This window comes from Trichosurus vulpecula, chromosome 8, assembly GCF_011100635.1.
Source record: "Trichosurus vulpecula isolate mTriVul1 chromosome 8, mTriVul1.pri, whole genome shotgun sequence".
Lineage (NCBI taxonomy): Eukaryota > Metazoa > Chordata > Mammalia > Diprotodontia > Phalangeridae > Trichosurus > Trichosurus vulpecula.
The window spans coordinates 31434695-31452072 of NC_050580.1; the positions used below are offsets into that span (position 1 = coordinate 31434695).

General features: G+C 41.9%; 2 protein-coding genes across 7 annotated transcripts in view; both read right to left on the minus strand.

Annotated features, from left to right (window-relative positions):
• The window catches only part of RUFY2 (RUN and FYVE domain containing 2), a 59834-nt gene extending 44850 nt beyond the window's left edge, over nt 1–14984 (minus strand). Inside the window, exons 1-4 of one of the 6 annotated variants that reach the window (XM_036736785.1) lie at nt 14221–14239; nt 11792–11794; nt 4625–4798; nt 657–774 (exon numbers count right to left, since the gene is read on the minus strand). In XM_036736785.1, coding sequence (XP_036592680.1) covers nt 657–774; nt 4625–4798; nt 11792–11794; nt 14221 — 296 coding nt within the window. In that variant the 5' untranslated portion in view covers nt 14222–14239. Of the gene's footprint in view, nt 1–656; nt 775–3576; nt 3594–4624; nt 4799–11791; nt 11795–14220; nt 14240–14867 lie in introns of those variants that run through there. The other 5 variants (XM_036736780.1, XM_036736781.1, XM_036736782.1 and 2 more) reach the window with 5 other exon arrangements.
• A 1939-nt stretch (nt 14985–16923) lies between these two features.
• The window catches only part of DNA2 (DNA replication helicase/nuclease 2), a 38829-nt gene continuing 38374 nt past the window's right edge, over nt 16924–17378 (minus strand). Inside the window, exon 21 of the mRNA XM_036736427.1 lies at nt 16924–16980. Coding sequence (XP_036592322.1) covers nt 16924–16980 — 57 coding nt within the window. The remainder of the gene's footprint in view (nt 16981–17378) is intronic.

The following is a 17378-nucleotide window of genomic DNA, read 5'->3' on the forward strand; positions in this document are numbered from 1 at the left end:
CAAGCCCTTTGTTTAATCCATTAAAAAATCACATGATCACTGAAATACTGATGAAAAAGAACTTCTGTGATTTATGAAAATAAGCTTTTAAATTAACCACCACTCACTTAAGGCTATTTCCTTTTTGTGTTTCTGACAATGATACAATCTAATAATTTATACCTGAGCAACATCCTTGATAACATACAAGCATTACTCAATCTAAGACAAGCCAACACACATTTTTTACCACCTGTTACTACAGACCACTACATTCTGTAATAGTCATATTTCTTTACCTGTATTTTTTTCTCGTACCTTCTCATTTAATCCTCCCAGCTATTACTCGAGTCTTTCTTTTCCATCTACTAGAATATGTATCCTTACATCTTTCTCTAAAAGGAAACCACACATTAATAGGGCATGGTTGTATTTAGGGGAAAACTGCATTTGTTGGAGAAGCCATAAAATCTGAATAATCTCCTCTCCCCCACCAACACTCCAACAATGGAATGTATTCCTTCCTAACCCACCAAATCAATTCTAGATTCCCACCTGATGCTAATTATAAAACAGTATTTTCCCTCAAAGAGGGTTAAAGGTTGTCCACACATATTTTTTCTTGAGTGTCTTATTCCTGATCGTTTATTTGGGTCTTAAAAAAAAAAAAGACTTACTTAAGGCCGGGCAAATCTCTGACACTAGCAGCTATCTCCTCCGCTTCTGGATACAGCTTCTCCACCAGCTCCAAGGGCCCCCAAATTGTTTTGTTGTAACTCAGAAAAGATTTTCTTACTAAAAAAGAGAAAATGTAGTCTTTCAATTAATACTTCTTTTAGAAAAACAACGTATAATGCTTTCCTTTCACAGAGTGACCTGGTTTTAGGAGTATCTGGGGTAGAAATGCTTAAGTGAACTACAAAGGAAATCAGTTTTAAGAGTATATGAGGGGCAGCTAGGTGGTGCAGTCAGTAGAGCACTGGCCCTGGAGACAGGAGGACCTGAGTTCAAATCCGACCCCAGACACTTGACACACTTACTAGCTGTGTGACCTTGGGCAAGTCACTGAACCCCAATTTCCCTGCCTTCCCCCCTCCAAAAAAAAAAAGATTAAAGAGGATACAGAGCCTATTTGTAAGTTCTTCAAAGGAAAAGTCTGCCTCACTGTTTCATCAGTTTCTCTAGTACATAACACAGGATCTGGAAGATAGTAAGTTCTTAATAAAAACCTACTGATTGCTACAATTCTAATTAATACATGCCATACTGTACATAAGCCAAATTTTTGAAATTAAGTATATTAGTTTAAATAATATAATTTCCCTATTTTCCCAAGACATATGGACTTTAGACAGTTAAGAAATAACAAGAGATTCCTCCTTTTCCTTTGATCTTGGCCCCAACAAGAAGGGGCTACAAGATAAAGCAGGTCAAGCTCTATAACTTCTATAAATTAAGTGACAAACAAAACCTGTTAACTTTCACATGTGAAGAGCTAGTGATGTTAGTCACCTCTAAGTGGTAAAGAAAAATGAACTCCCTGCGAAATCCCTTCTTTATAGTAAGTTGGCCTCATAGTGACAGAGAATTTGCCTAGCACAGATCCCTATGAACAACCACCAGGGCCCTTAGGAATAGTCCATGCTGATAGAAACTTTAAGTTGTTTCATCCAGCTGAACGTAATTGACAACTGGTATGGGCTGGCTACTAAGCCTAGAATGTTTTGTTTAAAAAGTTGAAATTTATTATCTGCCCCCCAAAAAAGTAAGTGAGAGTTCAAAATTCAAGTATTCTGGAAGTCATCTGGCAAAGTCTATGCATTTTACTAGCCCTAGGGAACATATACATTATATTATTACTATTAAGGAAAAAAAGTCACTAAAAATGTGTTTTTAAAAGCAAATTAAAAAACTGACAGTGACTTTCTAATGTTATATAAATATAAAAATTAACGGCTTCATGACCCTAGGTTGTGATGTCCAAACTCTACCACCAAAAGTTGCTCTTGGGATTTTGGATTTTTTTTGTTGTTGTTATTTAACTACCATATAAATCCTTCAGCTTTTATACTTGTTTCCTTCATACTCAATAGTCAAAATTTCTCTACCTTCATGTTATTCTCATATAAACCAATAATATCACTGCTCTTTTTCTATTTAAGCATTCTCTCCAGGCCCTACTTTTATCTACACATCCTCCACCTTAGTTTATGATTATATAAACTAGAGAAGATACATTATGAATCCAAGACTGTCCACAAATACTGGTTAAATAGAACATCATGTGAAATGTAAATAGTAATTCTTTGTAACAGGTCCGCTGACATTTTCCTCCAACGTCTCACGGGGAGATGGAGGGTGGCTCTGAACACTCAAAGGCAGAGGCGGCTGAGTAAAAACTCTGACTGGGCCTGCCAAGCTACGATGCCAGTATGTAAAACCGGCAAAACTGCCTGTCTACTGAACGTCACAGTAACTCAGTTAGCAGAGGCTCAGCTTTCAGAGGGCCAGAGGCGGATGAATTTTTTAGCAACAGGAAGTCTGAAAGCAGTGTTACCAAGTCACAGATGGCTACAACGGTGAGCTGGTGGAAAAACAACTCACACCAACAAAACAGTGAATCGACTGCTGAATGCTAAGTTGTATCAACAGAAAATGAAATCTATATGGCAACTTTGTAATAAAACCCAACTGAGATATCTTAACATTACGAGATGTGTAACTATTCTAATTATGATCACAACGCTATCACATGTTGGCAACAATCCACAAAAGAGTTCTCCATATCTGCTATAGGACCCGGCTATGTCTATCTTGACAAAGAGCATCATCTTTATGCACTTGCTCAATAGGGCCTGCAATGACAACATGAATAGGTACATTTATATGAATTCTAAAGTTTTTTAAACATTACAACAGAGAGTGCAAGTAAGTAAAGCACGGCTGAAACGTTGTCATCTCTTAGCACGAGGACAAAAATCAACAAAGAACGAGACCCAATGAGAAAACGTGTGTAAAGCCCTTTGTAAACCTTTACGTGCCTTAGCAATCTCAGCTATCAATCAGCTCCTTTCACTAGGGAGGTGGGAGACTACAGTGAAGAACATTCCATGTGGTATCAGACACAATCATTGTGTTGGCTGCTTTTACTTTACTGTTTTTCTTTGTTAGGAGGCAGAGTTCAATGGGAGTAGGGGACATACCCATGAGAAAAGAACTACAGAATAAATAATAACAGCCAACATGTATACAATGCTTTAATTACAGTCTGCAAAGTGCTTCCATGATGCTAACTTGATCCTCACAACACTACGGAATAAACATGAATATCATCACCATCTTACATCTGAGGACACTGAGACTGGTAGGGGTTAAGAAACTTGCTCACACTTGAACAATCAGTAATTGTCTTAGGCAGGACTTGAACTCAAGAATTCATGACTCCATGTATGGTGCTTTATCCATTACACCACCAAGCTGCTTTAAACAAAAGGCACGTATATTTTTTTAAAGGATGACCAAAAAATTTCAACAATAGTAACAATGACAAACAAAACTTGCATTTTACAGAAAATAAATCAAAGATTTTGTTCTAACCTTAAAGTCTGTAAGATCATACATTAAGAACTAGAAAGAATCTTGGAGATCAGGGCTGTCCAAAATGCTCCCGCCTACAAGCATAGAAATTTACATAAATGCTTTAGTAAACAAAGCTGAACTACCACAGAGCTCTCACTAAAATGGCAAATCAAAATATATTGTCTATTGTTTCAATAAAAACCTCAGGTTGGATAGTCCTGTTGTAGATGATCTAGTCCAAGCCTTTTTACAAAGGACACAGGTAGTAAGTAAGCAGCAGAGCCAAGGTTCAAAATCAAGTCCCTCTGACTCCAAATCCAGTATTCATCCTATGACACCACTCAACAGATTATAACCAAAAAGGTCTTCTTTCCTAAAAGGTTAACAAAGTATTTTTACAGTCATAATGTGTTCCTAAAGCCAGGCCTAACTGAAAACTCACCATTCTGTAATTAACCTAAAGAAATTTACCTTGGTCTCAAAAAGCAATTTCATTAATACCAATGATTTAACCAAAAATCTAGTTTAAAAATAGAATAAAAATCACGATTCCAAAAAAGTGCTGACAAGACTGCCAAGTATGAATTCTTTGAGTAAGAAGTAATTTTCTCTGATTAGTTACTTGTGGGAGAGATCAGAAAAATATATCTTTTGAATATATTTTTGAAAGTATAGCTGTTAATATCTCTGCTGATAATCCAAATGAATTAATTACCCAGGGGTTTGCTAAGAGATAGTTGGAAGAAATTAAGAGGAATAAACAAAACGAAAAATAAACATTCCAAATAAGAATGGGTGGAGTGTGTTACCAACTTTAACAGATGACAAATGATGAAAAAAGCAACAGTTAATGAACCGACTATTCTGCTGAATTTTAATTTCTTTTCCCATATTATTTCCAACTAAGGCAAGACAACAAATGTATAACTGAGTGTGATTTAATTTTGAAACTTTTCTGAGCCATACAATTAACCCACAAATTTATGTGTGTGTGTGTGTGTGTGTGTGTGTGAATAGAATTCACATAGCTGTCTAGAAAAAAACCAGGTTAATGAGGCATGTTCACCTTTCAGTCCATGCTTCAGGCAATGCTCCATGACCACAAAGAACTGCTGCAAAGGGGGGTAGTCTGAGTCCAAGGTGCGGCCAAAGCTCAAAGCTGACTCAATCAGCCCTTTGATACTCAGCTTAGCCATGTTCAGCAAGTTTGCTCTCTCCACAGCCGTGGGGTCCTTTACAGCTAAAAACAAAAGGGAGACCAAGAATACATTTCAATGAATAATAGCAAAATATCACATTGAAAAAATTTCATTTTCTTCAGTGGGAAAGTTTGATTTTATATGCAGAGGGTTATCTGTAGGGAATATCCATCAATTTTCTCTCGGACTAACTCGAAAAAATCTGGAAAAATGGTCAAAACAGCCTCTCCCAACTCAGGCCCCACTGGTACTACTCTCATCACAGCCAGTTTCTATACATATATGAATCAGAAAATACACCTATGTCCATTCACAAGCTGAGTTGTCAATCCTTTCAGATTATCTGAACTCCAATAATATCTAAAGCCTCCAAACTGCTTTTGCTCTATTCTAAAAATCCCCTTTTCCTGTCTCAGCAACTTCAAAGACCAGGAGTATCTTTATTGTCTGTGGTGACAGAAAGTCTGCATCCAGAGCTGTGGACTAGAGACATGTGCATCTCTAAGTGATCCTACCTTATCAATTGCCTTGTTTACCTAAGAACTTCCTTTCTTTGACATGGAGATCATAAACTGCAGCTGAAATCCATTATTTAAACACTTGTCTGTCTTCCTCCAGTTAATCAGAAGCTTGCTTCTGATTCCATGATCATGTACAAGTTAGCTTTAAGGGAATAAACTCACTCTCTCTCTCTCTCTGTGTATATATATATGTGTATATGTATATATATATATGTGTGTGTGTGTGTGTGTGTGTGTGTGTGTGTATATATATGTATATATATACAAAATTTAGTCTGTTTGCCTCCTTTAACCAAACTTAAAGTTTGACTGAGTAAAGATTCTGATTTAATCTGTTATGACTAACAAAGGTAAATGAAAGTAGCACCACCACACACAGGCTGAGATCTGTACTAGCAGAGGGAATAACCACATTGACGGATCCACTGGAAGAGTAAGGAGCTAGTGATGGCAAGTGGACCTGTGACTTCACTGGTTTAGGGCCCTTCAGAGGGGGCACCTTTTCCTCCAATATAAATTGGTATTTTGGGGAGCTGCCTCAGGCCCTACATGGTTCTGCTGCTTACTCCAAGTCACATGGCCCATTTGTATCAGGAGTGATCTCTAACCCAGGCCTTCATGGCTCTGAGGACAGTTCTCTATACAAGGGCACCTCTGGAGTGGTAAATTACGTGGGGGGGTTGGGGGGGGGGGGAAGAGACAAGTTTCACTCTTTAGTTATCTTTAGGAGAGAATGAACTAAAAAGAGAAATTTTAAATTGGCAGTTATGAGAAATACTAGAGAGGCAGTAGAGGCAGGTCCTCCAGGTAGGAAGACTAAGGTTCAGGTTCTGCCTGATACACTACAGCCAGGAGATTCTGAACCTCTCAGGGCTCCAGGCCACTCTCTGCTATAAATCTAAAGACAAACAACTTTAAAGACTTCAGAACTCTGATCAATCCATGCAGTGACCATCAAATGCAATTCTAGAGGACAGAGAATGAACTGTGTTGGCCCACCTCCTAAGAGGTGCACACCAAAGCATTATTTTTGGATACAGCCAATGCGGAAATCTGTTTTGCTTGACTCTGCATATCTGTTTCCAGGGTTATGTTTTTCTTTTAATAGGAGGGAGAGAAAGGAAATACTTGTTAATTGAAAAAATAAAAGTTAAAAAAAGAGAAAACTCTCTAAGGTTGTAAGTTACAGACTTAATTGCTGATAGATCTAGACTCTGCCCTCCCCTCAAGATATATTTAAGTCTTTTATGCAAATGCTTCCTACTCCTCTAAGCAATTTAGACACTTGGATTCTAAGAACAAAAGCTTGTCAGCAACTGAGAACACAGCAAAAAACAGTAACAACTTCAAGATTACAATATATTTAACTCAAATCTAGATCTTTTTGTATATATAGAAAAAACTCATTTATCATCAAAGCACCTTTGACAAAACTAGAATGTACAGACAAATCAAGGAACTATTTTAAGAAACCATGTGATTCTGAGCTAGGAAGGTTTTAAAAATTATCTAATCAGCCTACCTGATTTTACAGGGGAGGAAACTAAGATTCAGAGAATTGAAATGATTTGCCCCAGTCAAGCAGGTTAATAAAAGGACCAGAATTCAAGCCAATTGTTTTCATGACATTGTGCAACATTTTAGCAGCTATGAAAATCCAAGATTTAAACTTGTCTTTCCTTCATGATTTCCAATAACACATGTACCATAGCATCTCTTAATGCTGTTGAATCTATTAAATATGCCTAGTCCAAACACCATTTTTCCTTAATTTGTTTAGTCATTCAGTTGTGTTCCATTCTTCATGAACCTGTGGAGCATAGCATACCAGTACTGTCCATGGGGTTTTCTTGACAAAGATACTGGAGTGGTTTGCCATTTCCTCCTCCAGTAGATTAAGCAAGCTGAAGTTAGGTGACTTGCCCAAGGTCACATAGCTAGTAAATGTGTGAGGCTGAATTTGAACTCTGGTCTTCCGGACTCCAGGTCCAGCACTCTATCCACTGATCCATGCCTCCTTTTCTGAAAAGGCGGTTGGGGGGGGGGGAGGGGAGCCAAAATGGCGGATGTAAAGCAGGGACTTGCTTAAGCTCTCCCCCTAATCCCTCCAAACACCTGTAAATAATGGCTCTGAACAAATTCGATAGCTGCAGAACCCAGGAAATAACAGGGGAAAGCAGGTCTCCAGCCCAGGACAGTCTGGATGGTCGCTGGAAAGGGTCTATTGCACAGACCTGGGAGCGGAGCGGAGCAGAGACCATCGTGGGCCATGCCAGGACCAACCAGACAGGGAGCCAGGCGGAACAGGAAGTAGGGCCCTGAATCAGTGAACTGTGGCAGTTACCAGACTTCTCAACCCACAAACGCCAAAGACTACAGAGAAGGTTATGTGGTTGGCCACCGCCCCGGGAGGTGGCAGAGGTGGTGCAGCTCTGAGCCTGCTTCCAGAGCTCAAGCTTCAGTTGCTTCCAGCCCCAGGCCCACCTGGTGGGAGGAATTAAGTGGCAGATTAGAGCGGGAGTGCAAAGCCTGCTTTGCCCTGCTGGATCTGGGCTGCAATCCTGGTTGGCAGTTCTTGGGGGAGAAGGAGCGCTGGTGTGGAAGAGCTTGCTGTGTAGAAATATAGCTCTGAAAATAGCAGCGCAGCCCCTAAAGCTTGGGACAAAGCACTCTCTACTCTACAAGCAGTCATACCCCGACGAAAAACTCAAGGGTCAAGTAATTGGCTGGGAATCAGACTCAGACTTTGGAATCTTTTTTTGGTGACAAAGAAGACCAAAACATACAGCCAGAAGACGTTAACAAAGTTCAAGAGCCTACATCAAAAGCCTCCAAGAAAAATATGAATTAGTCTCAGACCGTGAAAGAGCTAAAAAAGGATTTAGAAAAGCAAGTAAGAGAAGTAGAAGAAAAACTGGGAATAGAAATGAGTGTGATGCAAGAAAGTCATGAAAAACAAATCAATGACTTGCCAAAGGAGACCCCCAAAAAATACTGAAGAAAATAACACCTTAAAAAAATAGATTAACTCAAATGGCAAAAGAGCTCCAAAAAGCCAATGAGGAGAAGAATGCCTCGAAAGGCAGAATCAGCCAAATGGAAAAGGAGGTCCAAAAGACCACTGAAGAAAATACTACCTTAAAAATTAGATTGGAGCAAGTGGAAGCTAGTGACTTTATGAGAAATCAAGATATTATAAAACAGAAACAAGGGAATGAAAACATGGAAGACAATGTGAAACATCTCATTGGAAAAACCACTGACCTGGAGAATAGATCCAGGAGAGATCATTTAAAAATTATGCGACTACCTGAAAGCCATGATCAAAAAAAGAGCCTAGACATCATCTTTCAAGAAATTATCAAGTAGAACTCCCCTGATATTCTAGAGCTAGAGGGTAAAATACAAATTGAAAGAATCCACCAATCGCCTCTTGAAAAAGATCACAAAAAGAAAACTCCTAGGAATATTGTTGCCAAATTCCAGAGCTCCCAGATCAAGGAGAAAATACTGCAAGCATCCAGAAAGAAACAATTTGAGTATTGTGGAAACAATCAGGATAACACAGGATCTAGCAGCTTCTACATTAAGGGACTGAAGGGCTTGGAATATGATATTCTGGAGGTCAGTGGAGCTAGGATTAAAACCAAGAATCATCTACCCTGCAAAACTGAGTATAATGCTCCAAGACAAAATACGAACTTTCAATAAAATAGAGGACTTTCAAGCTTTCTCAGTGAAAAGGCCAGAGCTGAATAGAAAATCTGACTTTCAAACACAAGAATCAAGAGAAGCATGAAAAGGTAAACAAGAAAGAGAAATCATAAGGGACTTACTAAAGTTGAACTGTTTTGTTTACATTCCTCCATGGAAAGATGATGTGTGTAATTCATGAGACCTTTCTCAGTATTAGGGTAGTTGAAGGGAATATACATATATATATATGTGTGTATGTATGTATGTGTGTGTGTGTGTGTGTGTGTATAGCCAGAGGGCACAGGATGAATTGAATATGAAGGGATGATATCTAAAAAAATAAAATTAAGGGATGAGAAGAATATATTGAGAAAGGGAGAGAAAGAATAGAGTAAATTATCTCACATAAAAGTGGCAAGAAAAAGCAGTTCATTGGAAGGGAAGAGGGGGCAGGGGAGGGGGAATGAGTGAATCTTGCTCTCATCTGATTTGACTTGAGGAGGGAATAACATACACACTCAATTGGGTATCTTACCCCAAATGAAAGTAGGGGGAAGGGGATAAAAAAGGGGGGATGATAGAAGGGAGGGCAGATAGAGGGAAGAGTTAATCAAAAGCAAACACTTTTGAAAAGGGACAAAGTCAAGGGAGAAAACTGAATAAAGGGGGACAGGATAAGATGGAGAGAAATATAGTTAAGTCTTTTCCAACATGATTATTGTGGAAGTGTTTTGCATAACAATACATGTGTGGTCTATGTTGAATTGCTTGCCTTCTTAAAGGGTGGGTGGGGAGGGAAGAGGGAAGAGAATTTGGAACTCAAAGTTTAAAAAGCAGATGCTTAAAAAAAAAAGTTTTTGCATGCAACTGGGAAATAAGATATATAGGGAATGGGGCATAGAAATCTATCTTGCCATACAAGAAAGTAAGGGAAAAGGGATGGGGGGCAGTGGGGTGACAGAAGGGAGGGTTGACTGGGGAATGGGGCAATCAGAATATATGCCATCTTGGAGTGGGGGGTGGGTAGAAATGGGGAGAAAATTTGTAACTCAAAATCTTGTGGAAATCAATGTTGAAAACTAAAATATTAAGTAATAAAATATGAAAAAAGGGGAGTACCATTACCTGAAAGTATGCACACAAGTACTAAGTTTTATGATCCTTTATTTTTCCAGCCTACAAAATGTTTATAAAAAGGTGGTTTTTCATCTTTTATCTTCCATTCATCCATAGAGTTCATGCCATGTTTAATTTCTAAGAGGACAGGCATATCTAAATAAAATTTAATTGATAATAGTTTTCATTTTGGTCTCTTTCCTCCCTTTCTCAGCCAGACTCCTGGAAAAAGCTGTCTGTGCTCCTGGCCTCCACTACCTTCTCACTTGTCAATCCTTTCCAATTTGGATTCTGCCATCAACAATCAACTGAAACTGCTCTCTTTCAAGTTGCCTAGAATTTTGGTCATTTCTCAATCCTCATCCTTCTCCATTTCTCTGTGACAGCTGACAATGCTGACCAATCTCCTCCTAGATCCTCCCCCTTGGGTTTTCATGGCAATGCTCTCTTGCTTCTCCTACCTGAGAGCACTCTTTTCAGTCTCCTTTGCTAAGCAATCATTTGTATCATGCCCCCTAACTGTGGGCATAAATTAAGGCTCCATCCTGGGTCCCCTTCACTTCTCCTTCTAAACTCTCTCACTGAACACTGGACATTTCAAACTAGATATCCTGTAGATGTCCCACTCTCAATATATCTGAAAGTGAATTTGCCTTTCTCCCTCAACCTATCCCTCTTCTTAAATTCCATATTATTGCTGAGAATATATCACCATCCTCTAACTCACTCTAGATAAACACTCATTTGCCAAATCGTGTTATTTCTATCCACAATAGTCCAGACCCTCATTGCATCTTCCTGAACTAGTATAATAGCTTACTGAGTGGTCTCTTTGCCCCACCTCTCTCCCCACTCCAAACCATTTTCCACACTATTGCCAAAATGATTTTCCTAAAGCATAGGCTTAACCATGTCACCCCTCTATTCAGAAAACTCCAGCGGTTCCTTATTACTCTATGATCAAATATAAATACCTCAAGCCTGGTATCGATCAGTAAGTGCCCCCTAAAACTTTTCTTTTCTTTTTTAAGAGGGGGGAAGGCAGGGCAATTGGGGTTAAGTGACTTGCCCAAGGTTACACAGCTAGTAAGTGTATCAAGTGTCTGAGGCCGGATTTGAACTCGGGTCCTGCTGACTCCAGGGCCAGTGCTCTACTCACTGCACCACCTAGCTTCCCCCTGCCCCCCCCCCAAAAAAAAACTTTTCTACTGCACCTGGGTCTGATTATGAATGCCCCCTCCTGAATCTGACACTGATGACCTGTTCTCAACCAAGCTCCTTCTTAGGGTACATAATTTCACCTCTTAACCTCCAACTTTGAGTGTATTTCCTCCCCAACACATCTGCCTTCCTTGGTGGGGACGAATTTCTGTCTGTTTACACTGCCATATAGCGTACGCGTATAAATGCTTTTGTTTGCTTGCTTGCTTGCTTTGTTGTTTGTATCAGATTCCCTGAAATTCCTGAACCCAGGTCTTTGCTTTAATTGGCATTGAAGAAAATAAAGTACTGTTCTTCATACATGATACACTCGTCATACCTCTGCCGTAAATGCCCTGGGCCTCCTTTCCTTCCAGGCTCGGCTCGGGCACCAGCGGTCACGTGAAGCCTTTCCTGCTCCCCGCAAGTGCTGGTGCTTGCCCCCCAAATCACAATGGATCTAGCCTGTATATACCCGCAGATACTCACACTGTCTCTAACACACTACACTGGGGGAGACTTGAGGGCAGAGTTTTTCTCCTGTATCCCTCTGCCTAGCACAGTGTACGGCACATAACAGACACCTCATACTGGTTGACTGATTTCTTTTCAACTATATTTAACTTTCAACATTTTAAGATCTTCTTCTTAACAATTTGCAAGTCCTTGTCCAGATGCCATGTTAATTTTCACAACTATTACATAAAGAAGCAAGGAAAAGTGAATAATTTTGTCAAAAGTAATTTAATTCACAGAACTGGCAAAACTGCTTGGCTTGCGCAATTTTCAGCCTAGCAGTCAAAAAAAAAAAAGGGTAATATCATTTTTTTTCCATTAGACAGAGTCCAGGCTTGAAAAACACCCACCATTCAGTACACTGATCTCTGTTATCTTTCCTGCTTAAAAGGATGCTTCCAAACCTGCAGTAACTTTGGGCACTGACAGCTAGAAATGGTTGACTATCAAACTGGTAAAAAAAAAAGATATTCACCCATGACATTTATAAAATTGCACATAATTATAACTCATGTGATTTCTTAAAATTTCCTGGAGAACAAAAGTACACTGTAGCATATTTCCAACAATGACTTGCACAGAGGAAGTGGTAATAAAAGATATCAACCAAAAAAGTATGTTCGAGAAAAGGAAGTGGGTGGGCATGATAACATATAGACTGTCTACGTGTTCCTACGATACCCAAAGAATGTTTAAAAAGCAACACCTCTAGAGTCAGCTAGTTGTATCCTCTATGGAGAATTTATGGGAGGACAAAGGCAAGAACCACAGAAGATGGTATGGGCAGATTAAGACCAGCACCAGAGGAAGGAATCCCAGATCAATGATTAATGGCTGCAATCTTGGAAGTGTTTTTGCAGTAAATGACTAGGCATTTAAGATAATTATATATTACGAAATACAGAACGTGACCACTTTAAGTATCCATCACACCACTCCCGTGGGGTAAGACAACCAGGACAAAGGGGTGGTTTCTGTACAACCAACTTAACCAATGTTGAAAGGTTTCTTTTCTCTTTTTTATTCTAGGATTTAAAGTTGGGAGAGACCTCATACGCCTTTTGATTCTACCCATGAGGAAATGGAGAAGCATTTCAAATCACAGATATGATTCTATCCAAGACAGGGTCAGAGGAATGCATATATTCCAAGGTGCTGTTCCTCTGTAAAATGAAGGGCTTGTACTAAGAGATGATCTCTTTAAAGTACCTTCCAGCTCTGACATGCTGTCATTCCATTACTATTGAGTTTGCGACCTCAGATCTGCCACTGGACAGGAGGCACTTTCACGATGTCAGGGAAAGAGCCGAAGAGTTTTTGTCAGAGGGCCTATCAGACATTTTAAACACAATGTGTTCAAAAGAGAACTCACTATCCTTCCCCCACAAACCTACCCTGCTTCTGCCATTCCCTATTTCTGTCGGGGGTACCACCTTTCTCCTAGTCACTGAAGTTTGCAGCTTCCAAGTTATTCTAGGAAACTCCTTGCTCTTACTCACCCCACACATCCACTCAGTTGCTAAATACTATTGTTTCTACTACTACATCTTTCCTATTTATCCCCTTTGCTTCATTCACACAGCAGCCATCACCCAGTTTAGGCCTCATTGCCACTCATCTGTATTATTTTCTTAGCCTCCTGCTTGGAATCTTTACTCCAGGTCTCTCCTCACTCCAATCCATCCTCTGCACAGCTTCTAAAGGGATTTTCCTAAAGATCAGTTCTGATCATGTCATCCTCCAACCCCCAATAAACTCCAGTCTGCTGTTACCACTAAGATCAAGTATAAATTCCTGTTATGCATCTATAGCCCTACTCACCCTGATCCCAGACTACCTTTCCAGTATTGTATGTTACTCCCTTTCTTGTACACTATAGCCCAGCCACACTAGCCTTCTTATTACCGGTCCTCATACCCAAGACCACCTTCTGCCTGTATCTTCTTTTTCCATTGGCTAGCATCAAACACCTTAAAATTCTTTCCTTTCATTCACACTCAGCTCAGACACCACTTTCTACATAAAGCATTTGTTCCTCCAGCTTCTAGTGCCTTCTCCTCAAACCTGGACTCTGTGTGTGTGTGTGTGTGTGTGTGTGTGTGTGTGCACGCGTGTGTGTACACCTATGTATATATTAATGTTCATTTTCCCCAACCTCCCACAAGGCTGTACACACCGGGAGGGCTGGGAATTGGCTTTTGTCTTTGTTATCTCAAGTGCATAGCACAGCTTCTGGCACACAGCAGGTGCTTAATCAATGCTTACTTACTGACTGGGGCCAAAAGGGACCTCAGAGATCACCTGTCTAAGCCCTCATTTTAGAGACAGGAATCGGAGGCCCACAAAGGTTAAATAACTTGCCTCCGAACCACCCGAGGACAGCCAGGAATCCAACCACATCTTTCCTTCCAGACTCGCTTTCCCTGGCCTCGCCTCGCCTCCCCGCCCCCTCTCCCCCTCCCCCACGCGGGCAGCGCGGGCCAAGGCCGCGCTGGAAGCATCATTTCGCACACACGCATGCATGTACATGCCATGACACATATGTGGGGCCATGAACTGTGCACAGGCCGCCTTCTCCGCTCCGGCGGCAGCTCGCAGGGGTCCCTGGCAGTCCCTTTGTCTCTGCGGGTCTTGCCCGTACCCGCCACACGGTGGGCCCTTCGGGCCGCCCAGCCTGCAGGACCTCCAGGCCCTCGCTAGCCGGGCAGGATGGTCCGAGCTTCGCCCCGCAGCCAGACTGGGCGTGCCCCGGCCTGGGCCCCCTGCCGCCTCTGGCGGGTCCAGCTGGGGTTCCCGGGCCCTTTCTGGGCCTCAGTTTCCTCTTCTGTCCAAGGAGAGGGCGGGTCTTCAAGGTCTCTAGAAGCTCTCCGATGAGGACCCCGCGAACCTGTCATCTCACCCAGCACCTCACCCCACCCAGCGACCCAGACCCCGCTCCCCCTCCCCTTCCCCCTCTCGCCCCGCGGCGGCCCCCACGTTGCCATGACGACCCGGCCCGGGGAGGGGCGGGGCCCTCGGGTCCCCCTTTCTGACGCACCCCGCAGCCCTGGACCCTCCTTACCCATGGCGGCGGCGGCTGCAGGTCCGCTTCGGGCTCTGGGAGCCGCTGGTCTAGCTTGCCGGCCCACAGCCACGGCCGCCGCCGCCACAGCGTCCCCGGCCTGGCGTGATGCGCGCGGGCCACAGCGCCCCACTGCGGCCGGAGGAGCGCAGCGGGCACGGGGCTAGGAGGAGAGCGCAGAGTGGGGGAAGGGTGAGGCGGCCGCCGGCTGAGACTGGAGGAGAGCCGACCGACCGCGCCGAGGGAGGTGCGAGAAAGAAGAGGAGGCGGTCCCCGCCCAAGGGGGGCGGAGCGACGCCGGGGTTGCGGATGACGAGAAGCATCCCGCCATCCCCAGCACTAGGCGAGGGGGCGGGGCAACGGTAGACGCAGACAGAAAAACCAGGCTCCAAGTCTAGAGGAGGGGACCGGGTAACCGAACAGATACCTCGTGGGCGGAGCCATGCCTAGAGGGCTGAAGAGGCGGGGCGAGGGAGCGGCCCGTAGGCTACGTTCTGATTGGGCCTGCGGCGTGATTGGCGTCCGGGCTTGGCCCCGCCCTCGGCTGCCCCACCCCCACCCCCTGCCTCTCACCTTAGCCCCAGCTCAGGGCTACGTTAAACCAGCTAAGGATACTGCTGCCCCTGGGGCTGGCTGGGATGGACCCTGGGCGCGGGAGCCTCCGGGGCCGCGGGTGGAGAAGGGGGAGGGCGGGCATCGGTGAGAGTCTGGCAGCCAAGACTTCAGGATGAGTATGACCACCTCCCCTCCCTGCCTCCTTCCACTCTTTTCCCTCCCTCCCCTCTCCACTCCTTCCTTTCCTCCCTTTTCCTTCTTCCCTCCCTCCTACTTCCTTCTTCTCCCTCTTTTCCCTCCCTCTGCTTCTGCCTTCCCTCCCTCTGTTCCTTTCGTCCTCCTTCCCTCCCTCCCTCCCTCCTTCCCTTCCAGAATTATTCATTCATGCTCTAGAATCACAGATGCCCCATTAAGGCCAGAGAGGTGGAAAACAAGAATTTATTTGACACATTGTAACAAAAATATGAGGTAGAGGCACCATTTTTACACAAAAATGAATCTCTTAAAAATACCTCCCAAGTAAATGTACATCAAAAAGACATTCAAATTTAAGTTAACCCATATGGATCAAATAAATAACAAAAAACTAAACGCAAAACAATTCTGATTTTCACTACACTTTTACGTAAAGGACACAGTACCTAATTTACCTAAATAAGGCTAGAAATTTGCAAACATGAACAGAATTAAAACATGCAGACACTTTTTCTACTTGGTCCAAAAAATAAGTTTAACTTTGAAAATAAGAGTAAATCTAATATTCTGTTCCCTATTAAAATTCATTGGAAGCAACCTTAAATCCAGTAACATATCTAATGTGTTCAAACTCAAAATGAGCAAAATGTCTGGTATTGGCACAATGAGACCAAACACCGCCGCCCCCCACCATAAACACCCAAAAAACAAACAACAAGATTAGCACCCTGGAAAGACTGCCATCCTTTATGGAAAGAAGGATTAGCATTAGAGACTTATAAAAAGAACCAAAAACATGGTCTTACTGCCACAAGAATATCAATTATGACAAGAATAAACCTAATTCCTTAGTCTTAAAAAAAAAACAATTTTTATTCTCATTATAAATAACCAGGCATTAAATCTACAATGCTCACATAGATCCTAAAATTCTTTGCATCTATTTTCAAAGCTCAGGGGGGGAATCATCAAAACTCTTTTTCTAATACCATATTTTTAAAAAATTCACTTGAACTAAAAATTCATACTTCACAGTTCTAGGGCTCACAACAAGAATTCTTATACTAAGTTAAATTTTTTTTTTAAAGTTTAGAACAAAGTTAGAAAGGAATATCCTACATAGGCATTTAGTACCGTTTGAGTCAAATCTCATTTAGTGTATTAATTAGTTTGGATGTTTATGGAGATGTAGAAAGGCCAACATTTCATCCAACTTAGCACTTGGCTATCTAAATATTAAAATACAGTGTAAAAGAAGTACTCAAGTCTTGAAGTAGCAGCTGAGATGGTGTTTTCACCTTTGAAGTCATCGTGTGTTATATTGACAAATACTTTCATGTGCTCCCAAAGGAAGATCGAAGATGTAAAGTTGTTAAGGAACATAAAATCCATACCACATATGCCCACATACAGTGTGACTGGCCACTTTTTATGACATTATACTTTAACGGTTTATGGTACAAATCCATTTACAATACTACTAAAACAACTGTATGGATTTTTATGACCGATGTTATAATAAGGCATTTAAGCAGAAAGGTGTATCTTTGTCAAAGAGCCTTATTATTCTTTTTAAAAAGGTCATCTCCTGCCACAAAAACCATCACTTAGCCCTGCAACATCCTCTGGTTTATAGAACGCCAGGTCCCAGAGTGAACAAGACTGTGGTTTGTAGCATGAATAAGAAAGGAGGGGAGGAGTAACCTGGCTAGGTAAGAAATGATGTCCCTTTCCTCATCAACCACTCCTTAGAGACAGCCT